The following is a 27,041-nucleotide window of genomic DNA, read 5'->3' as shown; positions in this document are numbered from 1 at the left end:
CCCCCGGGACACACCTCTCGCGGCCCCTGGGAGTCGTCGCAGGGCTATGACGTCACACGCGGCGCCGGATTGTCCAAGATGGTCCTCGCCGCCACTTGCTTCGCCGCCGCCTGTTGCTGAGCTCGATCGGGGCCACCGCAGGACTGACTCCATGGGGCTGGGTCCGCGCTCGGGGCGCCGGTTCCAAGCCGGCGGCCCACGAGGGCGCGGGGCGCAGAGGTCGGGGCGACCCCCGGCTGAGCGACCGCGGCCGTCGGCCCGCCCGCGCGAGGGGCTATCGGCGTCGGCTCCCGAGGCGCCGCCTCACCTGAGCCCCGAGTCCCTGGGCTACTTCCGCCGCGCGCTGTCGGCGCTGAAGGAGGCCCCCGCGAGCGGGGAAGAGCGAGGTAGGGACGAACGTGGTCCGCGCTGGGGCCCAGGGGGGCGCTTGCCGGGCTCGAAAGCTACGACGGTGGGTCCGAACGAATGAATGGACAGCGGGGACGGCGCTTGCCTGGCACTTGCTGACCGGGGTTCGATCCCTCGTCTAGTTCCCGAGCATCGCCAGAAACGATCCCCGGCAGTGCTCAGGTTCTCAGAGCAGGGTACTTGGTTTACACACACACACACACACACACACACACACACACACACACACACACACACACACACACACACACACACACGCAGGGTACTTGGTTTCCACACACACACACACACACACACATACACACACACACAGAGGTGCTCAGGTTTTCAGAGCAGGGGACTTGGTTTCCTCTAGCATGAACACACACACACACACACACACCAGCAGTGCTCAGGGGTAACTCCTGGCTCTCTTGGTTTCCTCTAGCATGAACACACACACACACACACACACACACACACCAGCAGTGCTCAGGGTTAACTCCTGGCTCACACACCAGCAGTGACTCCTGGCTCTCTTGGTTTCCTCTAGCATGAACACACACACACACACACACACACACACACACACCTGGCTCTCTTGGTTTCCTCTAGCATGAACACACACACACACACACACACACACACACACACACACACACACACACACACCAGCAGTGCTCAGGGTTAACTCCTGGCTCTCTGCTCAGAAATCGCTCCTGGCAGGCACGGGGACCATATAGGATGCCAGAATTCGAACCACCACCGACTAGTCATCTTGGAGACTATCTTGGATCAGCTACGTGCTAGGCAAACACCCTGCTGCTGTGCTATCTCTCCCTCCCCGCATGATTTCTATCACTCCACAGCCCCACTGTTTACGAATGGAGCTCAACATGACTTGCCCTCCTTTCTATCCGTCTCTAGCCCATTTCTTTCCTGGTGTTTTCAGAGCTGATGGTGCGCAATGTGTTGAAGGAAGTGGAGGAGCAGGCCCTCGCTTTGGCTTTAAACCGGACTGGCAGTGAGATGTTGCAGGAACTCTTGAGACTGAGCCCCCAGAAACCTCTGTGCCGAGTGTGGGCTGCTCTGCGCTCTAACTTACGCCTTGTGGCCTGCCACCGGTGTGGGGTGCACGTGTTACAAACTGCTCTGCTGCAGCTGCCCCGATTGCTGGGGAGTCCGACGGAGGAGGTGGAAGAGGAGGAAGGAAAAGATGCGTCTTCAGAGACCTTGGAAGAGCTGGTTCTGGGACTTGCCTTGGAAGTGTGTGAGGATTTTCTTTTCTACTGTGGAGACACACATGGCAGTTTCATTGTCAGAACTCTGCTGCAGGTGTTGGGAGGGACTATTCTGGAGGTGGAGAGAACCAGGCCCCTGGGCTCTCAAGCACCAGGTAAGTATGACCTGCCAAGAAATGGGGATCTTTTGGAAAGGAGGATTTAGGGAGTTCAGTAGTGAATGGTTAAAGAAGAGTAATCTTCAAGATTTTAAAGGAATTAGGAGACTGGAGAGACTGTATGGGGATCAAGGTGGCTTGCCTTACACAAAGCCCACCACAATTCAAGCTCATATGGTTCCTTGAGCATCACTAGGAATGATCTCTGAGCGCAGAGCCAGAAATAAACCCTAAGCACTGCCAGGTATGGTCCAAAGACTAGAAAGAAAAAAATTAGGACAGTTCAGACATGAAAGATTAGTGGGCACAGAGCCCACTATTATGAGTATGCAGAGAATTATTTAAGGTACAGGAATTAGAGTAGGAGCAGAGGGGAGATGTGATTCAGTTGCATGGGGGTGGGGAGGTGTTTCAGAATTAAACCACAGTCCAAAGTAAGAAAAAATTTAGGATTGACAAAATAGCTTAGTAGGCCCAGCAACCTGGGGTTGACCTTCCCAATTACTCAGTTTCTCCCCAGCACTCTGAGGAGCAACCCTGGAGCATAGCTTGGAGTAGTCTCAGACAACTACCTGGTGTGGGCCAATCACAGTGATTTAATTATTGGCTTGGGGCTATACCTGACATTTCTTTTTTTTTTCTGTCATTTTTTTTAAATTATCTTTATTTAAACACCGTGATTACAAATATAATTGTACTTGTATGATTATAGTCATGTAAAGAACACCCCCCTTCACCAGTGCAGGATTCCCACCACCAATTTCCCAGATCTACCTACTCCCCACCCCACCCACACCTATACTCGAGACAGGCTTTCTTTTTCCCTCATTCATTCACATTGTTATGATAGTTTTCAGTGTAGTTATTTCTCTAACTGCACTTATCATTCTATGTGGTGAGCTTCATGTCATTAGCTGCACCTACATGGGAGGATGGGGGGAAGTAAGGGTGGGACTGAGGCAGTAAAATATTAGAAATGAGCTTTGTAGGGCAGTATCAAGGTCCCAATACAAGATGGATATTATGGATATATAGAATATATGCACACAATAATATCAATATGAAAAAAAAGAGAAAAAATTTCCACTGACTGTCCCAATATAAACCAGTGCTAGAACAGCCTGCCCTCCTCCCAGAGTGCATTCCCATTAGTGTAGGGAGAGATAGGGGGAAAGCCTGTTGACCCCTATAGAGTCCACCTAGACCAGTGTCCAGGGAAAGACTGAAGTCCAGGGAAGAAAAACCCTATACCTGGCAAGAGCTGGTCTCCAGAATCAAGGACGGAATCGGAAGCCAGATGTCTGCCCGCCCTCCTCCCCATGCACCTCCCCCCTGGAGGACGGAGGGAGGGGGGAACCTGAGGACCACTAAGAGTCCACCTGAACCCACTTCTGGCCATCTGAGCTTGCACCCAGGGAAGGCCTGGAGTCAGGGGAAAAAGACAAGGACAGCTGGGGGCCTACGTGACATTTCTTGAGGCTTACTCCTGTCTGCTCAGAAGTGCGTCCTGATGGTGCTCAGAGGACTATATTGGGTGCTGAATGGGGTTGTGGAGTTGCAAGGTCTTAAGGTCTTAAGATGTGTAGTATCTCCCATGTTTCCCCCCACCTTTTTTTTTTTTTCTTTCAATATAACTTAGGCCAGGGAGATGAATCGGAGTTGGAATACATGCTTTGTAGCTAGAGACCTGTATTTGATCCCTGACATCCAAATGGTTCCCTGAGTACAGTTGGGACTGACCTCAGCACCAAAAACAAAAGAAACCTGACTCAGGCTACATATGTGTATTTGTGCACATAATTCCAAAAATAAACTTTAGGAAACAACTTTTTTGTGGGGGAGGGCCAGACCCAGCATCTCTCAGGGGTTATTCCTGGGTCTGCACTCAGAAATCATTCCTGGCTGGCTCAGGAGACCATATTGGGATGCCAGGAATTGAACTTGGTAAGCCGCGTGCATCATTTCGCGTACTCCCCCCCCCCTTTTGATTTTTGGGCCACAACAGGCAGTGCTCACTTCCCTCCTTCCTTTCCCTTTGTTGTTGCTGTGGAGCTCAGGGGTCACACATTAGTAGTACGTGGGCCGAAATAGTCGTGCTCATTTCAGTGGTGCTCTGAGGGAGGGAATGGGGAGACTGGTGTTCATACTCGTGCTCACTAGGGAGGGCCGCAGGACTTGAACATGTTTAGTTTCAATGAGAGCACATACATTCCCTGATACCTGGGGTCCCAGACTCTAGTGCTTTCAGGTCCTAGCTCAGCATGTGGATGTACAGTGGTAGAACTCATGGACTCATGCTTGCAAAGAAGGTCCCTGCCGCCATGGAGCCATTTCTGGGCTCCTTTATTCTTTATTCTAGTTGTTATTCTACATTTCTTTGTCTTTATCACTCTGTCTCTCTCTTTCACTTACTCTTGTGTTTCAGGGCCACATTCATCAGTAGGCTTGAGATACTCCCAGCCTGTTGGTCTGTAGTGATTCCTGGCAGTACTCCTGGGAGCCTGTGTTGCTAGAGACTGAACTCAGGATTCCCTCATGTAACACTTGCTCTCCAGCCCCTTGAGCCATCTCTTCTACCCTTGTTCTCTATTCTCTTTAGATCTCAGTGGTTGGGGGCTGGAGTGGTGGCACAGCGGTAGGGCATTTGCCTTGCACGCAGCTAACCTAGGATGGACAGGACCGTGATTTGATCCCCTGGCATCCCATATGGCCCCCCAAGCCAGGAGCGATTTCTGAGTGCATAGCCAGGAGTAACTCCTGAGTGCTACTGGGTGTGTCCCCCACCCCCCAAAAAAAAAAAAAAACCACAAATGGTTATCGGGCTGAAGAGATAATACAAGTGTTAAGGGGTTTGCCTTGCATGTAGCTGACCCCAGGTTTGATCTTTGGCACCCTCAGTGGATCATCTCAAGCACTGCAGGTGTCATCCTTTCCCCAAATATCTATTTATTGGTCGAAACAGCTGACTTCATGATGTTCAAAGGCAGTGGCCTATCTTTGAAAAACTCTGGGAAGGGTGGTGGGTGAAGCCTGATTTTGGAGCCTCTTGGCAGGTGAGGTGTGACTGTTTCCTATAACCTGTGTGGGAGCTGCTGATGTTTCCTAGAAAACAGACCAGAAATGACATGGCTCAGTCGTGCACATGAGCAGAGACATGGGTCATAGCAGATGTGCTCTGTGTTTGTGTTCGGCATCCTCGTCCCAGGTCTGGACTGTGCTCTCACCCCAGCTGTGCTCTTCATTTTCCTTCAGAAGCACAGAGGGCCCCTGCTCGGGAGTGTAAGCCTACTGACTATGATGTTCCTGGAACCTTCCTCAGCCACCTACAGGACCTGTGCTCCTGCTTTCTGAAAGACATTGCTGGTGAGGAGTGGAGGGAGGAGGACTTGGACCTTCTTTATCAACCAAATCAGCCTAATTCCAGTTCTTTAAAATCTGGTTTCATGTTGCAGACATTGTATAGACCAGTAGTCTTTTTGCACCGAGTTTTTAAGATTTGTACATCAGATCATACGGCTTTGTAGAAAGCTACGCTTATTGTGTTGACTCTGTTCCTGCAGTATTTGTCACTGACAAGATTTCGAGCTTCTGCCTTCAAGTGGCCTTACAGATCTTACACCGCAAACTGCCCCAGGTCTGTGCCCACCTCTGCAGTACTGTAATTGGCTACCTGAGTAGCCGTCAGTCCTCAACAGATGGCAGGTACAGTGAAGATCTGGGAACTGGCAGGTTGATAGGGCTGGGTGGAGTGAAGAGAGTGGGTGTTTGGGGGTATATTTGGGATAGAGCGGAGTGAACTTGTGATGGACTTTTTGTCCCCAGCCCCCTGCTGGTCTTCCTGCGGGATCAGACTAGCTCCAGACTCCTGGAGCAGCTGTTACTTGTGCTGGAGCCCCCGAGGCTGCAGAGCTTCTTTGAGGACCACTTCCGAGGTCAGCTGCAGAACTTGGCTGCACATCCTATCGCCAACTTCCCTTTGCAGCGCTTTTTAGATGCAGTCACAAGCCCTAAGTTGGTGAGTTGAACTGGATGTATCTTTTCTGTACTGTTAACAGTTACAAGTTCGTTCCAGGCACCTTTATTTTACTATATTTTTATCTCTATCAGTGTTCTAGTCATTGTCTTTGAAGGGGGTTTTCTTAGAGTTTAAGTAGAAAGTACCTTCTTCCTGGAAAGATGTGTTTTGGCTTTTCTCAGGATTCTGAAGTCTGGCTTAATTTGACTTCACAGCTTGAGGTTCTGTGGCCCCCACTGAAGCTTGCCTACTTATTTCCTTACAGGCAGGCTGCAGCTGCTGCCAAACCTCTTTTCCTTTGCTGCTTGATACAAAGGCATGCTTCTCTGCCATTTACCATTGGGAATTGGTGTGGAAGGTTGAGGTTAATTCCAGAATTTGCTGGAGCTGGAGCATTAGTACAAGTAGGGCATTTGCCTTGTATATAACAATTCAGATTCAAACTGGCATCATAAGTGGTCCCCTGAGCAACTCTAGGTGTGGACCCCTCCAATAGAATAATGCTAGAATTTGTTTCTCCTCACAGTATGGCCATGATAGTCCCTCCCTGTGTGAGGAAGCCCCTCTAGATCCTCCAAGATTATCCTGGATTTTATGTTTAGGGCCCCCTCCCTTCCCTTCCCTTCCCTTCCCTTCCCTTCCCTTCCCTTCCCTTCCCTTCCCTTCCCTTCCCTTCCCTTCCCTTCCCTTCCCTTCCCTTCCCTTCCCTTCCCTTCCCTTCCCTTCCCTCCCCTCCCCTCCCCTCCCCTCCCCTCCCCTCCCCTCCCCTCCCCTCCCCTCCCCTCCCCTCCCCTCCCCTCCCCCTCCCCTCCCCTCCCCTCCCCTCCCCTCCCCTCCCCTCCCCTCCCCTCCCTCCTTCCTTCCTTCCTTCCTTCCTTTTCTTTCTTTTTCTTTCCTTTTCTTTCCTTTTCTTTCTTTTTCTTTCGTTTTCGGGCCACACCCGGCGGTGCTCAGGGGTTACTCCTGGCTCTGTGCTCAGAAATTGCTCCTAGCAGGCATGGGATACTGAGATTCGAACCACCATTGGTCCTAGGTCCGCTGTTTGCAAGGCAAATGCCCTACCGCTGTGCTATCTCTCCGGCCCCAGCTTATGGCCTTTTCTAATTGATATTTTTTATTTGTTTTATTTTTTATTAATTTTTATTTATTTATTTATTTATTTTTGGAGGTCAAACCGGCCATTCTCGGGTTGCTCCTTCCTCTGTGCTCAGGAATTACTCCTGTTAGGCTCTGAGGATCATATGGGTTGCCAAGGATTGAACCCAAGTTGGTCATATAAAGGGCAAATGCTCTACCTGCTGTGCTGTTGCTTTGGCCCCAGATTTGTAAGAAAAATTAATTTTTATTGGTGCTATGCCTGGGGTGCTCAGACAGGCTTACTCCTGGCTCTCCATTCTTGGCAGGGCTCTGGGACCATATGTGGTGTGAGGGATTGGACCCATTCGACTGTGCTAGGCACACTGTCCTATCTCTTCAGTCCCTATCTGCTTTTTTCCCTTTGGTTTTTGAGTCACATCTGCCACGGTGCAGGGGCTGCTCCTACTAGGGTATTTGGGGAACCCTGTGTTGCTCAAGGAGCCAGAGAGAGCTTAATCAGTTGAGCACTTGTTCTACATGCAAGAAGCCTGGATATGATCCTCACTCCACCAAGTAGAGCCCAAAGACAGAAAAACAAAACATGTGGTGCCAAAGATCCAAATGGATCCAAGTGGGCACAGTGAGTACTCTAGCCCTTTGCATCTGCTTCCTGTCCCCACGATACTTGATTTCAACCTAGGAGGTTTTTTCTGCTTTATTTTGCTTTTGTTTTTTTTGGCCACACCTGGTGGTACTCAAGGCTCACTCCAGCTTTGTGGTTACGGGTCATTCATGGCAGCTTGGGGAACCATATAGGATGACAGGGATTGAACCTAGGTTGTAGTGCAGAAAGCACATACCCATCCCACTGCACTCTCTCTATCCCCTCAACCTTGTTGCTGTCAGCAGCATGATTTCTTTCAAAGTCTGGCCCACAGTTTCTGAAATGCTAGAAGTTCTTCCTCTATGTCTCTTTGTAGCTATCCCCTGTGTTTGAAGAGCTGAGCCCTGCCCTGGAAGCTGTGCTGGCTCAGGGTCACCCCGGGGTAGTCGTTGCCCTCGTTGGGGCCTGCCGCAGAGTCGGAGCCCACCAAGCACAGGTCCTGCAGCTGTTGTTGGAGGTGAGTGTGGGTGTCACTCAGATAGTCCTGCCTTCCCTGCTAATTCTGAAACTTCTCTCTTGAGCCTTGGGCTCAAGGTCTCAAGATTCTCACTTAGAAACTGGCTGTGCATTTATGAACCTGAGGGTTCTAGTGGGGAGGTCTCAGATGTGAGGGAGGACATTGCTGTGGAGTCCTGGAGTGGACTTGTCTCCCCTCATCAGGATAGAAATGCATTTCAAGAATAAGTGTTTATTTAGCATCTGTTTGTGTGTGTGTGTGTGGGGGGGAGGGTTGGAGATAGAATAGGTAACTGAGCTTCTGCCTTTGCAAAGCTTGTGTTCTCCCCAATAGAGACCCTGGAATGGGGGATCCAGTACATTTGTATTTTCCCACAGGCATTCCACTGTGCAGAGCCTGCGTCTCGGCAGGTGGCCTGTGCACCCCTCTTTGCCACTCTACTAGCATATGAGGTGTATTATGGCCTGACAGAGGATGAGGGTGCAGAGCCCTCAGAGCACCAGGTAAGGTTAGGAATTGGCCAGGTGGGTGGGTCCAGGCCTCCCTGGGTGGAATTCCTACATGGGGTGGCAAGTTCTCATTTTCCTGACTGAGGGGGCAGTTTGGTGGCTGCTTCCAAAAATGCTGTCTCTGTCCTTCCCAGCTGGAAATGGCCACAGACCAGGCTCTGGGGGATGTGACAGTCCTGGGGTCACTGCTGCTCCAGCATCTGCTGCACTTCTCCACTCCTGGGCTTGTGCTACGAAGTCTGGGCGCCCTGACAGGAACCCAGCTTCTTGCACTGGCCCAGAGTCCTGCAGGTTCCCATGTGCTCGATGCTGTTCTGACCAGCCCCTCAGTAACTCGCAAGCAGCGTCGCCGCGTGCTGAAAATCCTGAAGGTCAGCCCTGTGCCTGCTGTGTTGACCCCCTCTTCCTGTCCCCACCAGTAGGGTGTGTACTTCCCTGGAACTGGCCCCTTGAGAGAGGATGGACTGCATAGCAGTTCCTAAACTTTGACTTTCCAGAGGCTGGTTCTGGCTTGGCAACATCTGGGACTTCCCCTTCCAGCCTGTCCCCAGTACGTGGGTGGGCTCTAGTGGTCTGTCTTAGAGGCAGCTCCTACCTTGCCTCCTCACTTTTCTCTGTGCAGGGACAGTATGTGGCTCTGGCCTGTAGTCGCCATGGCAGCCGTGTGCTTGATGCTATCTGGAATGGAGCAGCCTTAGGGGCCCGGATAGAAATTGCTGCGGAGCTTGGTGAGTACCGGCTCTTCCCCTGGACCTTTCTGGACATCCCTTTTTTATTAAAAGCTCTTGGGACCAGAGTGATAGCACAGTGGTAGGGCGTTTGCCTTGCATGCGGCTGACCTGGGATGACCCAGGTTTGATATTCAGCATCCTATTTGGTCCCCAAAGCCTTCCAGGAGTGATATTTGAGTACAGAGCTAGGAGTAACCCTTGAGTATCACTGGGTGTGGCCCTGACAAACACTCCCCTCCCCCAATGTTCTGCGGCTGTAAGTGGATTTGCTTTCAGCAGAAGTCTGGTTTCCAAAAGCTGCTCTGTGTCTTGGGTTCTCAGCCTGCTCACTTCTGCCCAGAGGGAGGCCCAGGGTTCAGGAAGAATGGCCTTTCATGGTACAGTAACTGAACACCAAAACCATAAAAGTTAAGTCAGTGGTAACATGACATTGTTATCTGAACTACAGTAGTGTTTTTTTTTCTCAGCCCAGCAGCGCCCAGAGCACTCTCGAGTGCCCCCCTCCACCCCCCACGCCGCCGCCTCCCCGCCCTGCCCCCGCCCCCTACAGTAGTGTTTTAAAAATGGACCTGGGTCAAGGTATAGTACAGTGGGGCAGGTACTTGACTTACATGAAGCTGGGAGTGATCCCTGAGCACAGAGCCAAGAGTGGCCTCTTAGCACTATCAGGAATGCCACACCCCTATCCGAAAAGAAAAAGAACCCAAACAAAAATTTTGAAAAATGTGCCTTCCCTCCAGGTGATGTTGTTACAAGCATTGTGTGGGTTACTAAATGGGATATTAATTATTGATGATTTCCTTTACAGGGGAGCAGAACCAGGAGCTGATAAGAGACCCTTTTGGCCACCATGTGGCTCGCAATGTGGCTCTGACGACCTTCTTGAAGCGCCGAGGGGCTTGGGAACAGCAGCAGGGGGCTGTGGCCAAGCGGAGGCGAGCTTTGGATTCCATCCTCGGAGACTGAAGCACGAAGGCAACAGAAGGGTCTGGCTTGTCGCTTTCCGGAGTTGGAACTGGCCAGATTGAGTCTTCTTAGTAAATGTTTTTACAGTTTTATTGGAAATGTTGCTGGTTATTTGGGGGGGGGGGGGGGGTTGGGAAAATGGGTGAAGAACCAGACCGAGGTCTTTCGGGATAAGTGGGAAGCTGGACAGCATTCTTCAACTCATCAAAGCCCTTGCTGATGGGGTCAGCTGACCCAGTCCCTTTCTGAAGTACTTAGCCCCCTTGTCTGCTCTGACTCGAGGACTCCCATTTCAAACATGCTCACAGTTCTGAGAGTGTCTCTGGGGTATGCCCAGAGCAGATATTGGCAGCCCCTCAGTATTGGTGGTGGAGGCGGTTTTGCCTCTGCAGCTGCTCTACCCCCTCTACTATATGGCGCAGAGTGGAGGAGATGCCCAGTAGCGCGCTGCCCAGTCCCTGCAGCAGTGTGGACAGCCAGCGCAGCAGCTCCCTGTAAGGACAAGATTGTGTCAGCCACGAGGAATAGCAAAGCCGGCTGGGTATTGGGAATGTCCCCGTGAGGAGGAGCTTAGGCAGGAGGGGAGTGGAGGGCAAGGAATGGTGGGGATGGAGATTGTTACCTGAGAACTTTCTTGAGGCTGAGTCCCTGAAAGTCGCAGCTCATGGAGTAGAGCCCATAAAACGTGGCTTTGACGTTCAGGCTGCCAAAGAGATCTCGAGGGCTTTGCTTGTACACGTCAAAGGTGATGCTGGCAATGTCCTTGCTGTTCTTAGGCTTCTCTCGGCCTAGGCCGTATGACAGCATCCCACTCTGTAGGGTACCCCGGTCAGTGCTGGGCCTCAGACCAACACCTTCTGTCTCCATCACCCTCACACCCCACACCCACCATCCATGTCAGTGCCAGGCCCCCTTGTGCCTGACACCCACACCTGCTCCCACAGTCTTCAGTAAAGTGCCTGTGACACCTCTCCCAAGGTACTACCCCAGAGCAGGGTTGAGAATGAGAGAGACAGCCTTACCCTGGAGGGGCTCCACTTCTGTCCTGGCTCCAGTGCCATCAAGCAAGTGTCATCCTCCAGCATCTGGAAGAAGTCCTCATTCTCCACGGTGGTCCCATCCTCCTCCAGCACCAGGGTGACTGCCCCTCTCAGTGTCAGGGTCTCTATTGCCTGTGGTGGCAGGAAATAGGAGGTGAGAGGTGAGCTAGGCGCAGGCAGTTCCGTCTTGGCTGCCTGATCCCTGGGACTTGGCTCCACACCATGTTTGAGAAAGCCCAGTGTTCTGTTATCCCCTCACAACTCTGGCTCAGTGCTCTTTGTTGGGGATCTTCATGGTGTGTGTGTGTGTGTGTGTGTGTGTGTGTGTGTGTGTGTGTGAGAGAGAGAGAGAGAGAGAGAGAGAGAGAGAGAGAGAGAGAGAGAGAGAGAGAGAGAGAGAGAGAGAGAGAGAGAGAGAGAGAGAGAGATCCCCTCACAACTTCTTGGCTCAGTGCTCTTTGTTGGGGATCTTCATAGGGTGTGTGTGTGTGTGTGTGTGTGTGTGTGTGTGTGTGTGTGTGTGTGTGTGTATGAGAGAGAGAGAGAGAGAGAGAGAGAGAGAGATCCCCTCACAACTTCTTGGCTCAGTGCTCTTTTGTTGGGGATCTTCTTCTCTGGCTCAGTGCTCTTTGTTGGGGATCTTCATAGGGTGTGTGTGTGTGTGTGTGTGTGTGTGTTTGTCATCCCCTCACAACTTCTCTGGCTCAGTGCTCTTTTGTTGGGGATCCTCATAGGGTGTGTGTGTGTGTGTGTGTGTGTGTGTGTGTGTGTGTGTGTGTGTGAATGATCCTCATAGGGTGTGTGTGTATGTGTGATCCTCATAGGGTGTGTGTGTGTGTGTGTGTGTGTGTGTGTGTGTGTGTCCTTCCCCCTATTTGCTCCAACTGTTTCTGTCTTTCCCCAGCCTCCCTAAGGCCACTGTTGGCTTGGAATTAGAATTAGAATTACCCAGATTGTTCTGAAGTCTATCCTTCAGTCTTAGAGTCCCTTCTCACTCTCCCCACCCTCGGATTCTCCAGAAGTGTTCTCAGTCATAAGTAATGACTTCCCTTTATTGTGTGCTGGTATCTAGGGAGGGAGCATTTCACACACATCCTCTTAACTTCTTGCATTCCTAGGACAAGGCTGTATTATTCCCACTTCACAGATGAAGAAATTGAAGTGTTACGTTCTCAGGGGGTTGACACCAGCAAGTGTGGTAGAATGTCCATATAGAAGTCTGAGTTCCATCCCTCTCTACCGTCCCTCATACCTTCTCCAGCCCCCCAGGAGAGACTCAGCACCCTGCCTTTAGCCTCCCCACTTGTTTTGGGTCACACACCCTGCAGCACTCAGGTTACTCTTGGCTTTGCACTCAGAAATCACTCCTGGCAGGCACGGGGGACCATATGGGATGATGTGACTCGAACTGAGATCAGACCAGTGACCCTATCACACCCTATCACGTGCTATCTCTTTGGCCCCAAACATTTTATTGAAGTGATATTGGTTTACTGTGTCACATAGCTTTTATCTTTTTTTTTTTTTTTTTTTTTTGCCACACCGGTGCCGCTCAGGGGTTACTTTTGACTCTGTGTCCAGAAACTGCTCCTGGCAGGCTCAGGGGACCATAAGGGATTCTGGGAAGCAAACCTGGGTCTATCCTGGGTTGGCTGCATGCAACTATCTGCTGCACTATCTCTCTGGCTCTGCCTTTAGCCCTTTCTAATGTTCATCCCAGGGACCCACTCATCTGTCCCTTAGCTGGCCCTGAATAGGGGCACAGGGAAGACCCACCTTTTCCAGCAGCTCTTGGTATGTGGCTGCAGTTAAGCCTTTCCTGGTGGCTCGCTTGTGATCACAGACACGGAAAGGTCGTGGAGGTGGGGGTGCAGGTGTCCAGACTCTGCGGCTTACCTCAGAGCTGACATTTGATACCGACCTGGGGAGAAAGCAGAGAATGGTCTCAGTACTAGGGGGCTAATGGAAGTGGGGAAGGAGGGATCCAGGTTTGTGGAATGGAGCAGACAAGGAGAAGGAAGAGACCCAAGGTGTGAGTGGGTGAAATGGGTCAGGACAAGCCCACAGTGGGACATGGAGGCAGGGGGGAGGGGTCATAGGGCCAAGAGTCAGAATGAGGGGCTCAGGATTAGCACTCACCTTAGCAAGCCACTGCGAGTCAGGGCAGACAGGTACTCCATGGTGGCAGGAAGGAAAGCGCCTATCCTGGTGGGTGCTCTGGGCACTTGGCTACTCTGCTACTATTGTTTTCTTCTCCAGAGCTGGGCTCTCTGGCCCTGTCAGGTGGAGCTGAGTCAAGCTGGACTCTGCCCCTTCTGCCTGGCCAGGAAGAAGGACAAAGTCCAAGGGGAGGGAGAATGGGAGAAACCTGATGGGGTCTCGAATCTAGGTCCAGATTTGCCCAGCAGAATCCTGGGACACCTTGTGCTGTGAGGGCAATCCTAAACCCTATAAGAGAACCAGACAAGCACTTGGGTATTTTTTACCCCCTTTGGATGAGTTTTCTAGGGACAGTTTACAGGCTCCCAACTTGTGAGAAGCTGTTCTATGTGACCTGCCTTGCATGTGCATGCGTGTGTGTGTGTGTGTGTGTGTGTGTGTGTGTGTGTGTGTATTGTCACCTGTTGCGAAGTCTAGGAAATGAAGTTTTAGGACAAGGGCTTCTGGGATAAGGAGGACATGGGGGTGAGGGAGTCATGGAGAGAAAGAACTGAGGGAGAGAGATCTTGTGCCAGGGTTCCAGGCTTCCTGACCTTCCTGCTTTCATCTTCCTCTTTGGTCTAGTGGAGGGACTGGCTCTGTATTTTTTGTTGTTGTTGTTGGGTCACACCTGGAAGTGCTGTGGGTTACTCCTGGCTTTGTGCTCAGAAATCACTCCTGGCAGGCTCAGGGGACCATATGATATGCTGGAGACTGAACCCAGGTTGGCCACATACAAGGCAAGTGTGCTCCAGCTCCATGGCTCCATATTTCTCTGGCTTCAGTCTCTAGAGCTGCCAGAACACTCACCTTTCTCCTTTGGCCACCATATGGGTGTGAGAAGACATGAAAGGGGAAGCTGGCACATCCTTTGATGGCTTCAGGATTTGGCTCTTGACACTCACATCCTGTCTGATTCAGCTGCAGGCATGCTGGGTTGTTTCTTGGAAGTTGGGTTGCAGGGGTGTTGGTAGAGGTCTTTGGATTGGTCCTCATATTGCATTCTAATTAGATGTCTCTCAGTTGGTTCTATTGGTTTTCTCGTTAAAAAGATATTTCCCCATTGCTTCTTCATCTGGCTTTTCCCCCTCCCCTTGGGACTGGACTCTCTTTATTCCAATAAAGGCTACTCAGGCCTGGAAGGGCAGCTGCCATCTTGGTTCGTGGTTCCACATGGTGGAGTGACTGGCTTGTGAGTGAACAGCTTGTGGTGTTAGTTTCTGGCCTGCTATACCTTCTCAACTGTGTGTGGATTATTTCCTGTGTCGGAATTGCTGCCGGACCTGCGTCTCTTGTCCTACCTGGACGAGGGAATGGGAATCCTTCTCCGTCTCTGGGGATTGTGAAATGCACAACCCATCATTTCACACAGGGGCTGTGAGCTCAAATCTCCATTTCCAGGAGGAGCCTTATCTGAAGCTCACCTAGTACCCCCCTCCCCAACACATACGCTGCAAATGACCACAGAACATTGGGCTGCTGAACCACCAACATCCAGGAGTGTATCTGAGCATGCATTTCAGTCTTCCTTCTGGAAGCTTCTGTGTGCTTCTCAGTAGTTTCTGTGCCTAGTGGGATATCATATGCTTGGTGGTATTTATCTTCTTTCCCTTACCTTCTCCTGCTTCCTGAGCTGCCCTTCCAGATACAAAATCAGCCTTCCTCTTGCCCTTAACCAGTACCTGCTTTGGAGAATTGCAACCATATTGGTGTCCTGGCTCCCAAGGAACCCCCAGTACTAGCTGTTGACTGGGCCATCTCTCTACTCTACCAAACACCAGGTCTCCCTCCAATATTTTAGTATATGTGCTGCCGAAGCGAGCACTCCCTCCAATATTTTAATTTCCAAGTACTGCCTGGCCTCTCCACCCAGTGGGCCACACCCTTCGTGACTTCTTGGAACATAACCTGCTGCAGTGGGTAATGTGTTTCTTCATAGTTAGGTGTGAGGACACCCAAACTTATAAATCTCTCATACCTCCATATGATTCCTGTGCCCCCAGAACTTGGTGCTCTGCCCTACCTGAGCATGGAATGCTCAGGGCAGAGTGTGAGACAGGAAGTCAGAGTAATAGGTGAGAAACTAAAGAAGCGGGAGAGGTGTTTAACAGGGTATGGAACCTGGAACTAGGCAAAGATTGAGCACTGTGGAAATAAAATGGGCTGTTTGAGTCACCTATGTGGAGAGTAGGCCACGAAAGGCCAGAGAGCCTTGAGATAGTGAGGGGGAGGACTGGTCAGAGTGGAGGAGGAAGGGGTGCAAAAGTTGAACCACAAGCAGCTTGCAGCAAGCTCCCTGCTCACCTCCTAGTGAGGAACCTGCCTGCACCCCTTTAGCTTATCTGGTATCTTGGAGAGGCAGGCTCTCACAGGCCTAGGCAAGTACATCATGGGAAGGAGTGGTAGGAGGGAGAGAGGAGGGGCCTCAGGAAGGGCCAGAGGGCTGCACTTCTCCCTTTGCATTCTCGCCTCACCCTCTGGGAACCCAACAACTCAGGACCAGAGCAGGTTCCTGGGCTTCTACAGCTTGTCCTTTGAGCTCCCGGACCCCCTGCTGTGAGTTCCTGGCTGGATAGATGGAACTGGCCATTCACCTGGGTCCTGCCAAATACTCCCCCACTCGCTCCCATCACTCCCACGCTGCATGCAGGTAAGGACGGTGGAGAGGAGAGCTTTGGGGATTGTAGACCTGGTGCCCTGGGATTTAGGACCCAAGCAGAGAAAGTGTTGAATTGAGTTGGGGCTACTTTCTTTCCAGCTAGGGGACAAGCTGCAGGCCAGTGGCTGGGAGTCAGTCACTTCTCTCTCTCTCTCTCTCTCTCTCTCTCTCTCTCTCTCTCTCTCTCTCTCTCTCTCTCTCTCTGTCTCTCTCTGTCTCTCTCTCTGTCTCTCTGTCTCTCTCTCAACACCTCTCCCACTTCACTTTCTCACCCATCCTCTCACATCCTGTCTCACACCCTGCTCTCTCTCTCTCTCTCTCTCTCTCTCTCTCTCTCTCTCTCTCTCTCTCTCTCTCTCTCTCTCTCCTCTCTCTCTCAACACCTCTCCCACTTCACTTTCTCACCCATCCTCTCACGTCCTGTCTGTCTCACACCCTGCCCTGGACATTCCGTGCTCAGATCGGGCAGGAGGGCACCAAGTCCTGGGAGACCTGGGGGCCACGGGGCGGTCTGAGGGATTCGTAAGCCAGGCCCCGCGGCCCTAAAGCAGACTCTGGCCCCTTCTCGCCCTCTCCTAGGTGCTGAAGAATGTCTGACTGCTTTCACCCGCCGGGGAACGAGACGCTGCTGAGCTGGACGGGCTCGCGGGCCACGGGGACGGCCTTCCTGCTGCTGGCCACGCTGCTGGGGCTGCCGGGCAACGGCTTCGTGGTGTGGAGCCTGGCGGGCTGGCGGCCGGCGCGGGGAAGGCCTCTGGCGGCCACGCTCGTGCTCCACCTGGCGCTGGCCGACGGCGCGGTGCTGCTGCTCACGCCGTTCTTCGTGGCCTACCTCCTGAAGGAGCGGTGGCCGCTGGGCGAGGCGGGCTGCAGGGCGGTGTACTACCTGTGCGCGCTCAGCATGTACGCCAGCGTGCTGCTCACCAGCCTGCTGAGCCTGCAGCGCTGCCTCGCCGTCACCCGCCCCTTCCTGGCACCGCGACGGCAGCGCAGCCCGGCCCTGGCGCGCGGCCTGCTGCTGGCCGTCTGGCTGGCCGCGCTGCTGCTGGCCGTCCCCGCCGCGGTCTACCGCCACAAGTCGGGGGACGTGTGCCAGCTGTGCCACCCTTCGGGGGCGCACGCCGCCGTGCACCTGAGCCTGGAGACCCTCACGGCCTTCGTGCTGCCCTTCGGGCTGGTGCTCGGCAGCTACGGCGTGACGCTGGCGCGGCTGCGGGGCGCGCGCTGGGGCGCCGGGCGCCGGGCCACGCGGGTGGGCCGGCTGGTGAGCGCCATCGTGCTGGCTTTCGGCCTCCTCTGGCTGCCCTACCACGCGGTCAACATCGTGCAGGCCGTGGCCGCGCTGGCCCCCCGGGAAGGGGCCCTGGCGAGGTTCGGCGGCGCGGGCCAGGCCGCGCGCGCGGGCACCACGGCTCTGGCCTTCTTCAGTTCCAGCGTCAACCCGGTGCTCTACGTCTTCTCCGCGGGGGACCTGCTGCCCCGGGCAGGACCCCGTTTCCTCACCAGGCTCTTCGAGGGCTCCGGGGAGGCTCGAGGGGACGGCCGCTCCAGGGAGGGCACCATGGAGTTCCGAGCCACCCCCAGGCTGAAAGTGCTGGGCCAGGGAAACGAAGACCCAGGGGGCGGAGCGGACAAGGATGGTCAGGGATAGTGTTGTTGAGTCGCCTGCCCCCCTCCGACCGCTCTCCAAGCCCCCAGAACTCGAGAAGCACCCTGCAGCTTTTGGGGCATCCTCCTCTGAGCATAGTGTGGGCCTGGCTGAGAGAGGGACTGTACACCTGGCTGGGGCAGGTTCCTCCCCTGCGGAGAAAGCCAAGCTGCGAAGGTGCATGTAAAGGAGAATTCTGTGCTTACGTGTCCGAGAACCACGGGGGGAAACCAGCGGCCCTTACCCGAGAGATCCCCTATGAACTACATGGTGGCCCGGCGCACAAGCCTCAGGCCTCCCCTCCCCAAGGCCCCCCATGCAACACTCTGGAAATGGAGAGAGAGGAAGGAAATATGCGGGGAGGATATTGGCTCCATCTTCTGCGGTGTGTCCGAGCCAAGCTGGGGCGCTTAGTGTAGAGCTTGAGTGTAGTATATGAAAAAGTTTCCATAAGATTATTCTTGGAATTGTTGTATATAAAAATATTCCCTTAGGATTGTTCTGTGACTATTGCCCCACCTAGACCTTCCAGGTGGGGGCGCTGTGGAGTTGGCAATAAATAGCTTGATGGACAGGGGAGAGGGGTCCTTTGGCGAAAGCTGTTTGCAAGCTGCAAGAGGATTCTCTCGCTCTCTCGCTCTCTTTGCCCAATCTTTTACACCCTATCCTTCTTGTTTGTGTGGATTATTATTTGCTGCGGATAAATATTACCAAGGTCTCCCCCCGAAAGGGGACAAGGGGATGGGAAGTAATTTCTCATTCTGGGGACTGTTCTTGGATTCACAAATATCCAACAAAGGATTTAACAGCACAGATACATTACACTTGAGAGGAAGGTTTCCGGGTGCGTCTGTCATGGGTTGGTTAGTGATGTGGGACCTCTGAGAGCCTCAGGCTTAGCTTCCTCTCTAGGGTCCATTCTCCCAGCAAAGGACACCAGCTTAAATGAGAGCCCCGGAGCTGGTGCTGGGCATTTGGGGGTTAGAGGGAGGGGAATGCGGAGTAGTATGGGTATTTGAGAGCAGGAAGAATTTTTCAATGCCATGTCTCTTGCCTCTCCTTTATTTTTCTGCTAAGTTTTTACGGGAGTGGAAGTTGGATCACACTTGGTGATGTTTAGGGACTGCTCCTGATTTGGTGCTCTGGGGTCACTCTTGGAGGTGCAGTGCCAGGAATTGAACCTGGGCCTCCCGCATTCAAAGTGTGGCCAGATAAGCTAATGTATTTGTATTTGTGAGTGTATGTGTGCATGTGTGTACGTGTGTTGTGTACGCTGTTGATGGAACTCAGTATTCTGCATGCAAGGCATGTGCTCTGCTAAATTGTCTCCTCCTAGGAGTGCTTAGCTACTTTCTATGGGGAAGTTTCACACCCAACATTGCTCTGTACTCAAAGTTAGTCCTGGAAGTGGTTGGGGGACCATGCGGGATGCCAGGGGATTGAACTTGGGTTGGTCATTTGCAGGGCAAGCACTCTACCCACTGTGCTACTTATCCGGCTTTTGCTTAGCTTTTCTTTGCCTCTACCTCCATGGCCAGTATTTCTCACAACCACCTTTTTAAAAATAAAATAATTTCTTTAATTACTGTGAGATAGGGTTACAATTTTTTTTCATAATTGAGTTTCAGTCATACCATGTTCAACACCTATCCCTTCATCAGTGCACATTTCCCACTATCAGTATCCCCATTTCCTCCCTACCTCCTGCCCTCTTCTCTAATTGCCTCTATGGCAGGCAATTTCCTTCTTCTCTTCCTCCTCTTCCTCCTCCTCCTCCTCCTCTCTTCCTTCTGAACACTATGGTTTGCAATATTGTTAGTGAGGGAGTGTCAAATATATCACTTTACCCTCTTCCAGCAACCAGTTCTTTTCCAGAGTGATCATTTCCAACTATCATTGAAATGGTCTCTTTTATCAGAGAAGTGGTCCCTTCTCTGCCCTAATTGCACTCTCCTGCTATTTGTGACAAGCTTCCTTACCATTGACTGGTCCTCCTAGCCCTTGTCTCTATTGTTTTGAGAACTATTACCGTACTTTATATATGTATGTATGTGTGTGTATATATATATGTATATATATACATATATATATCCCTATATCCCACAAGTTAGTGCAATCATTCTTTGTCTATTTCTCTCCCTCTGACTAATTTCACTCAGCATAATACTCTTCATATCTACATATAAGCAAATTACACCACTTCCTTTTTCCTAACAGCTGCATAGAATTCCATGAAGTTGATATGCCACAGTTTCTTCATCCATTCATCTGTTATTGGGCATTTGGGTTGTTTTCTGGGACCTCTTTGTTCTGGCACTTCTCAGAGCAAAGGGAGTGAGGATACTGGAAGGGCAGGGAAGGGACTTTGGTGATTGCCACTATGCCCAAGAACCACACTGCACTTTTCTGAGAAGTAGAGGGGGAAGTGAAGCAGGTGAACTCAGGCCCCTCTTGGAGGTAGGCTTGGCCATGTTGAGTACTACAAGGGGAGAGGCAGATGGATAGGAAGAGTGGCCTGGGGGGATGTTGCTTTGATCATTTCCCTGATTTCCCCTCTTGGCCGTTGCTGCCTGTACTCCTTCACCGCTATCTCTATGTTCTTTTCTAAGATGAAACTAAAGTTTCAGCCTGGCTATTGTGAATAGTGTTGCAATGATTATAGAAGTGCAGAAGGCTTTTCTGTATTGTGGTTTTTTTTTTTGGGGGGGGGGGCGCCTAGGGTATATTTCCAGGAGTGGTGTTGTCAGGCGATATGGGACTTCAATTTCTAATTTTGGGTGTGCTTTTTGTTTGTTTGTTTTTGTTTTTTGGGTCACACCTGGTGGTGCTCAAGGGGTTACCCTTGGCACTGCACTCAGAAATCACTCCTGGCAGGCATGAGGGACTATATGGGATGCCGGGATTTGAACCACCATTGGTTCTGGATCTGCTGTGTGCAAAGCAAATGCCCTATTGCTGTGCTATCTCTCCAGCCCCCAATTTCTAGTTATTTTTTGAAGAATATCCATATTGTTTTCCAAAAAGGCCATACCAGTCAACACTCCTGCCAGCAGTGAATAAGAATCCCTTTTCCCCTGCATTCATGCCATATGGAATGCCAGGCAGCAAACCTGGGTCGACCCTGTGCAAGTAAGTGCCCTACTGCTACACTGTTGCTTTGGCCTTGAACTCTGACACTTTTGAGTGTGGGGTGTAGGATAGAATTTTTGGGGGGATTAGGCTGTAGAGAGGCTGATTCATGACTTGTAAAGAGGTTCATGATTTTCCCAGTTTTTTTGGGGGAGGATAGGGCCACATCCAGTGATGCTCAGGGGTTACTCCTGGCTATGCTCTCAGAAATCACTCCTGGATTGGGGGACCATATGGGATGCCAGGGGATTGAACCTTGGTTCATCCTAGGTCAGCTGAGTGCAAGGTAAACACCCTACTGCTACGCTTTACTCCATTCCCAAGACTTTTCCAGTTTTAACATTAAAAAGGTCTCTTGTTCCAGTTTCCTCTGTCCCTGGTAAACTATCACCCAGACTCAGCTTTAGTGACATTACCCAGGCTGAGGGCAGTGGGATCAAAGGAAATTTAGTTCTCAGCTTATGCCAGGGCTCCAGAATGGGGACAGGTTAGAGCTTTACTCTTGGGAGACAGGGTTACTGCTTAGAATATGTCATCTTGAATGGAGGAAGAAAGACCATTAAAGGACTGTCCTGTACTTAACTAGTATGGGGTTAGGTGCTTGCTTTGATCCCACTGGTTCTATCCCTGGCACTGCATTTGATCTCTTAAGCACAGAGTCAGGAGCGAACCCTGGTACCACTGGGTGGACTCCCAAAAACGAACGACAAAGAAAAAATTGCCTTGGAGAGAGATGGAATTGGAGAGCACCTTGGAGGAGGAGGCCAAAGCAACTCAGAAGGAGCTGTGTCGAAAATTTCCATCTCCAAACAGACCTGAGAAGCTTTTCCTACACACACACACACACACACACACACACACACACACACACACACACACACACACACACACACACACACACACACACCCTTCGCTGGGGCAGAGGTTTCCAGCTTCCTCCATTACTCCCCCCCCCCAGGGCCCCCCGGTGTGGTCAGAAGCTCTTCCTCAGGGCTGCCTGCAGTTCTGTGGTTTTGCCTACTGAGTTTCATCACATCCTCTGCCTCACAGTTCCCGGGACCGCTTTGTTCTGGCATTTCTCAGAGCAAAGGGAGTGAGGGTACTGGAAGGGCAAGAAAGGGACTGTGGTGATTGCCACTATGCCCAAGAACCACACTGCACTTTTCTGAGAAGTAGAGGGGGAAGTGAGGCAGGTGAACTCAGGCCCCTCTTGGAGTAAGGCTTGGTCATACTGAGCACTACGGGGGATGGGAGGCAGGAAGAGTGGCCTGGGGGCTGCTGCTTTGACCATTTCCCTGATTTCTCCTCTTGGCCATTGCTGCCTGCACCCCCTCACCGCTATCTCTATGTTCCTTTCTAAGATGAGTTAAAGTGGAACTGGACATGGTGGAAAAGAGGTCTGGGCTCCTTCTCTGGCACCCAGACTCCAGGATAGGCTCATGTGGAAGGGTAACCCCCATGAGCAAGCACATGGCAGGGCACTGGAGAAAAGGGAGGAAATAGGCATTTTGTATGGAACTAAGGAGATCATCTGAACTTTGACCTCTTCCAGAGAAAAGGGTTGAACTTGAACAGAGCCAATAGAGGAGGTGAGGGACCAGGTGCTGCAGGTGTCCCTCAGCACCTCACTTCATTCATAGCATGAATCAATGCCAAAGACTGGATGCGGCCCTTTCAATCATGCTCTTACCTAACCCACACTCTGTACCTGGACACAGCTTTAATCTATACTTTTTTTGTTTGTTTGTTTTTGGGTCACACCTGGCAGCGCTCAGGGTTTACTCCTGGCTCTATGCTCAGAAATCACCCCTGGCAGGCTCTGGGGACCATATGGGATGCTGGGATTTGAACCACCAACCTTCTGCATGAAAGGCAAATGCCTTACCTCCATGCTATCTCTCCGGCCCCTAATCTATACTTCTTAATAATTTCAAAATCTGGGGCCAGCGAGGTGGCTCTAGAGGTAAGGTGTCTGCCTTGCAAGCACTAGCCAAGGCAAGATTGCAACCTCGGATTGATCTCCTGGCGTCCCATATGGTCCCCCCAGGGGCAATTTCTGAGCGCTTAGCCAGGAGTAACCCCTGAGCATCAAACGGGTGTGCCCCGAAAAACCAAAAAAACTTTTTTTCAAAATCTACACTGTCCACCCCAAATTCCAAGATACTCAACATCTGGGATCACAATCTGAGCCCATTGCCCTCTCTGGCTTCCTGCCTTTGGCCTCTCACATGATGTAACTCAGGACTCATTCATTTCTCTAGTCTGGACCTGTATAGGAGACCACACCCCAGCATATTCACTCTACTCAGCCTTCCTTTCCTCTCTCGAGGGCCCTTCCTGGGTACTTCTCAGGCTTGATCCTGTAAGAGGAGGGGCTAGTCCCTCCAGGCGGAGCTGGAACAGAGACATCCCCTCCTGTGGAGGGGTGTAGACCTTCAGCCCCACCCTCAGGACTGTCATCTTCCCCTCCCCTGCCCTGAGATACTTCCTCTTGGGTTGATTTAGCAGCACCCAGACCTGGAGCCAGACTCCACAACACTGGACAGAGTATCTGTAGGATATCCTGCCCTGCCCTGCCCTGAGCCCCACGATTGATAAGAGCTTCTAACAGTATCAGGAAAATCCTGTAAGTAAGAATCCTAGTTATGAGGGTAGAGTGAGGGACTGGGGAGGGGGTGGGCAATGAGAGAAGATGAGGAGGGATTTCTAAAATCAGCCCGATGTGGGGGGGGGCAGAGGGATAGTACAGTGGGTAGGCATTTATCTTGTACATTGTCAACCCGGGTTTGATCTCTGATATCTCATATGGTCCCCTGAGTACCACCAGGAATGATACCTGAGTGTAGAGCTAGGAGTGAGGCCTGAATACTGCCGGTGGTGGCCCAAAAATGATAAGAGAAAGAGAGAAGAGAGAAATAAAGAGAGGAAGGAAGGAAAGAGAAAAGAAAGCCCATGGGTGAGTTGGGAAAACTCATCCTTGTCTCCTATATGCAGGTCCTTCCCGCCCCTGAGGTGCCTAGTAAACCCTGGGCATTAGTGGGGAGAGAATGGAGGTGATTGGAGGCAGTTGAAGGGATAGAAGGGGCAAAGAGCCTGGCATGGGCAGAGAAACTAGTTTATGAGGAGTATAGCATTGATGGAGAAAGCTCATCCCCTACCCCCAAACAGACGCACTGTGGGTTTCAGGGTCTCTTCAGGGAAAAAGGCTGAAAGGACCTGGAAACTTGAGTGCCGCTGCTGTTGCTAATTATTTTGCAATTGGGTCTGTGGGCAGGAAGGGCCCCAATGGCCCAGTTAGGAAATGAGTCTTAGTGCTCAACCAGATGCCTTAAGTCAGATCCGATGGCAGTGAGGCAGGCGGTATGCCGTAAGAGGTGGTGTGTGGGGTACAGGTTCTGTGGACCTGGAAGACCTTTGAGTATCCAGGGCATCACTCCCCTCCCAAACTTCATGGGCATGTCTGACCTCACCCACCAGGTGCTCCCAATGGCCACTAACACTACGACTTCTGCAGTCTCCTCTCAAAAAATGGTTATCATCCGGCCGTTGGCCTTAAGCCTCCTCTCTGTGGCGCTGGCTCTGGGACTCCCTGGGAACCTTTTTGTAGTGTGGAGCATCCTGGTAAAGATGCGCAAGCGATCGGTCACTGCTCTGCTGGTGCTGAACCTGGCTGTCGCTGACCTGATGGTACTGCTCACCGCACCGTTCTTCCTGGACTTCCTGAGGACGCGTACCTGGAACTTCAAGTACTTCGGTTGCATCCTGTGCCATTACGTCTGTGCCGTCAGCATGTATGCCAGCATCTTGCTCATCACCACCATGAGTGTGGACCGCTCTCTGGCAGTGGCCCGGCCCTTCCTTTCCCAGAAGCTGCGCACCAAGGCCATGGCAAGGCGGGTGCTGGCTGGCATCTGGGTGGTGTCGTTGCTCTTGGCTACACCGGTCATCCGCTACCGCACGGTGATCATGATCACAAACAGGACCGTGATATGCCAGGAGCACTACGACGAGAACGGTCACAAGGCTTTCCACCTGCTCTTCGAGGCCTTCACTGGCTTCCTTCTGCCCTTCGCGGTCATTGTGGCCAGCTACTCAGACATCGGGCGGCGGCTGCAGGCGCGGCAGTTTCGCCGCAGCCGCCGCACGGGCCGCCTGGTGGTTCTCATCATCTTGGCCTTTGCCGTCTTCTGGCTGCCCTACCATTTGGTGAACTTGGCCGAAGCGGGCCGCGCGATCGCCGGCTGGTCTCTGCAGTCTTCGGAGCCGGTGGACGTGGGGCTGAATTTGGCCCGCAAGGTGCTCATCGCGCTGGCCTACCTGAGCAGCAGCATCAACCCCGTGCTCTACGCCTGTGCGGGCGGCGGCCTGCTGCGCTCTGCCGGCGTGGGCTTCGTGGCCAAACTGCTAGAAGGCACCGGCTCCGAGATGTCCAGCATCCGCCGCGCTGGCACCCTAGGAGGCCAAACGATGCGGGGTACACCGCTGGCAGCTGAGGAGTCGGGCACCCAGGAGAGCTCCGCGACGCCCCCGACTCTCGTTGACCCTCCAGAGTGAAGCTCATGGAACCAGGACCTGGGATTGCTGTTAGAGAATGAAGGACACAGCGTGGGGGCAGGGTGGGGTGTCCTCATGGGGGCCTCCCCCACTTGTGCGGCCAGGGAGAGGGCCTGGAATGGCGTGGGGAGGTTGGAGGGGGAGGGACAGAGCCAGGGCCTGGTTGAGCAGCTAGCTTTGACTATTAAAACCAAGCCTGAAATCTGCACAATACTGAGCCAGGTCTGTGTTATGTGGGATTGGGGGTTTCCCTGGCCACCTTTCTGGGGTTTCTTCTGAATCGTTGAGAGAAGACACTTCCTTTAGATGTTTATGCTGTTCTGTTTTGGGAGAGGCTTTAAAAACAGATTTTTTGTTTTGTTTTGTTTTTGGACCACACCTGGCTGTTCTCAGGGATTACTCTTGGATCTGCACTGGCAGATCCTTGGATCGATCCTGGCAGGCATGAGGGACCATATAGGATGCTGGGATTCAAACCACTGTCCGTCTTGGATCTTCTGCGTGTAAAGCAAACAACCTACTTTGTGCTATCTCTCCAGCCCTGAAAACAGAGCTTGGTGGGGCTGAGCCATAGTACAGTAATACGGCTCTTGTCTTACATGCAGCCAACCTGGATTCAGTCTCCAGCACCAGCACCCCATATAAGACCCCCAATCCCTTCCAGTAGTGATCCCTGAATGCAGAGTCAGGGAATAAGCCCTAAGCAGAGTTGGGTGTAGACCAAAAATAAAACCAAAAGGACCCTCCCCCACAAACAGACGTAGGGCCAGACAGACACTCAATGGGCAGGAGCTCATGCTTTTGTGGCTGGAGACCCAGATTGGATTTCCTGTCATTGCATGGCACCCTGAATAACCCCAGAAGCAATCTATGAACAGAGTGGGGAGTTGCCCTAAGCACCGTCAGGCATGCCCTCAAACTAAAACTATTAAGACAAAATAAAATAAAAAGAAAACAGACTCAGGAAGCTCCTGTCCAACACCCCTTTCTGAGGGAGCTGAGTTCCATGGGAGCATTCCGAAGGGGACAGAATGTGCAGATTCAGCAGTGGGTCTGTGGGGAAGGCGGTGACAGCAGGGCCATCCCGGGGACCTTAGATAGTATCACTGTAAGCTGAACACTGACTTCCTGCCAGTACTCTCCCCTCTCAGAAGAAGCTACTTTGGGCCCAGGGCTGAAGGCATCCCCTCCCAACCTTCAGATCTTATCCCTCTCATGTCTCTACATCAAACTTTTACCAGCGCCCCCTCCCCCAAATGTACTCTAGCACAGGGTTGGGGCTGAGGCTCCTCTGTGAGCACAAGTACCCTCAGGAGCCAGAGTTCCCCACAGGTCAAGAGACAGGACACTCTTCCTTTGGGTAACACTTCTCAGAACCTTGGACTGGCTCCAAGCTGACATTTTAGCAGTGGCAGCATTGAACTATTTGAGTCTCTCCTCCAAAGTCAGTGCAATGCAATACCTGAAGTCCATATGCAATACCTGAAGTCCACCTAGATGTCCCCTATGGGCCCCAAAAGAAGAACAGGTGGGAATAAACCACAGATGCATCAAGACCCAGAGGCTGTCCACATCTCTGTGGTAAAAAGCAAGCATTGGTGAGAGAA

At 52.1% G+C, this 27,041-nt stretch overlaps 4 protein-coding genes across 4 annotated transcripts; 3 read left to right on the top strand and 1 right to left on the bottom strand.

Moving 5' to 3' along the window:
* The first annotated feature begins 101 nt into the window (after positions 1-101).
* NOP9 (NOP9 nucleolar protein) lies at positions 102-10,304 on the top strand. Its single transcript, XM_049768203.1, has 10 exons — positions 102-386; positions 1,340-1,783; positions 5,039-5,149; positions 5,347-5,488; positions 5,609-5,801; positions 7,859-7,999; positions 8,377-8,502; positions 8,643-8,879; positions 9,131-9,236; positions 10,048-10,304. Exons 1-10 carry the CDS (start codon positions 152-154, stop codon positions 10,203-10,205), a joined length of 1,893 nt encoding a protein of 630 aa, XP_049624160.1. The 5' UTR covers positions 102-151; the 3' UTR covers positions 10,206-10,304.
* Positions 10,305-10,334: 30 nt separating this feature from the next.
* On the bottom strand, positions 10,335-13,425 carry CIDEB (cell death inducing DFFA like effector b). The gene is made up of 5 exons (XM_049768966.1): positions 13,385-13,425; positions 13,022-13,166; positions 11,228-11,377; positions 10,828-11,018; positions 10,335-10,697 (listed from the first exon to the last, which is right to left on the bottom strand). Exons 1-5 carry the CDS (start codon positions 13,423-13,425, stop codon positions 10,562-10,564), a joined length of 663 nt encoding a protein of 220 aa, XP_049624923.1. The 3' UTR covers positions 10,335-10,561.
* A 3,267-nt stretch (positions 13,426-16,692) lies between these two features.
* On the top strand, positions 16,693-17,754 carry LTB4R2 (leukotriene B4 receptor 2). Its single transcript, XM_049768206.1, has one exon. The coding sequence runs from the start codon at positions 16,693-16,695 to the stop codon at positions 17,752-17,754; it is 1,062 nt and encodes a 353-aa protein (XP_049624163.1).
* Positions 17,755-24,336: 6,582 nt separating this feature from the next.
* Positions 24,337-25,434, top strand: LTB4R (leukotriene B4 receptor). Its single transcript, XM_049768965.1, has one exon. It carries the CDS (start codon positions 24,337-24,339, stop codon positions 25,432-25,434), a length of 1,098 nt encoding a protein of 365 aa, XP_049624922.1.
* The last annotated feature ends 1,607 nt before the right edge of the window (positions 25,435-27,041 follow it).

This window comes from Suncus etruscus, chromosome 2 (assembly GCF_024139225.1).
Source record: "Suncus etruscus isolate mSunEtr1 chromosome 2, mSunEtr1.pri.cur, whole genome shotgun sequence".
Taxonomy (NCBI): Eukaryota; Metazoa; Chordata; class Mammalia; order Eulipotyphla; family Soricidae; genus Suncus; species Suncus etruscus.
The sequence above is the reverse complement of the archived record's forward strand: the minus strand, read 5'-3'. Positions and strand labels throughout refer to the sequence as shown.

What these genes read in the sequence shown, in the direction of transcription:
- LTB4R (XM_049768965.1), top strand. Translation starts at nt 24,337, where the DNA reads ATGTCTGACCTCACCCACCAGGTGCTCCCAATGGCCACTAACACTACG.
- CIDEB (XM_049768966.1), bottom strand. Translation starts at nt 13,425, where the DNA reads ATGGAGTACCTGTCTGCCCTGACTCGCAGTGGCTTGCTAAG. An exon ending in ACCAAGAGCTGCTGGAAAAG is followed by an intron (nt 11,378 to 13,021) that starts GTGGGTCTTCCC and finishes CTGCCACCACAG; the next exon opens with GCAATAGAGACCCTGACACT. An exon ending in AGCCTCAAGAAAGTTCTCAG is followed by an intron (nt 10,698 to 10,827) that starts GTAACAATCTCC and finishes TTGTCCTTACAG; the next exon opens with GGAGCTGCTGCGCTGGCTGT.
- NOP9 (XM_049768203.1), top strand. Translation starts at nt 152, where the DNA reads ATGGGGCTGGGTCCGCGCTCGGGGCGCCGGTTCCAAGCCGGCGGCCCA. An exon ending in CCTGGGCTCTCAAGCACCAG is followed by an intron (nt 1,784 to 5,038) that starts GTAAGTATGACC and finishes ATTTTCCTTCAG; the next exon opens with AAGCACAGAGGGCCCCTGCT. An exon ending in CAGTCACAAGCCCTAAGTTG is followed by an intron (nt 5,802 to 7,858) that starts GTGAGTTGAACT and finishes GTCTCTTTGTAG; the next exon opens with CTATCCCCTGTGTTTGAAGA.
- LTB4R2 (XM_049768206.1), top strand. Translation starts at nt 16,693, where the DNA reads ATGTCTGACTGCTTTCACCCGCCGGGGAACGAGACGCTGCTGAGCTGG.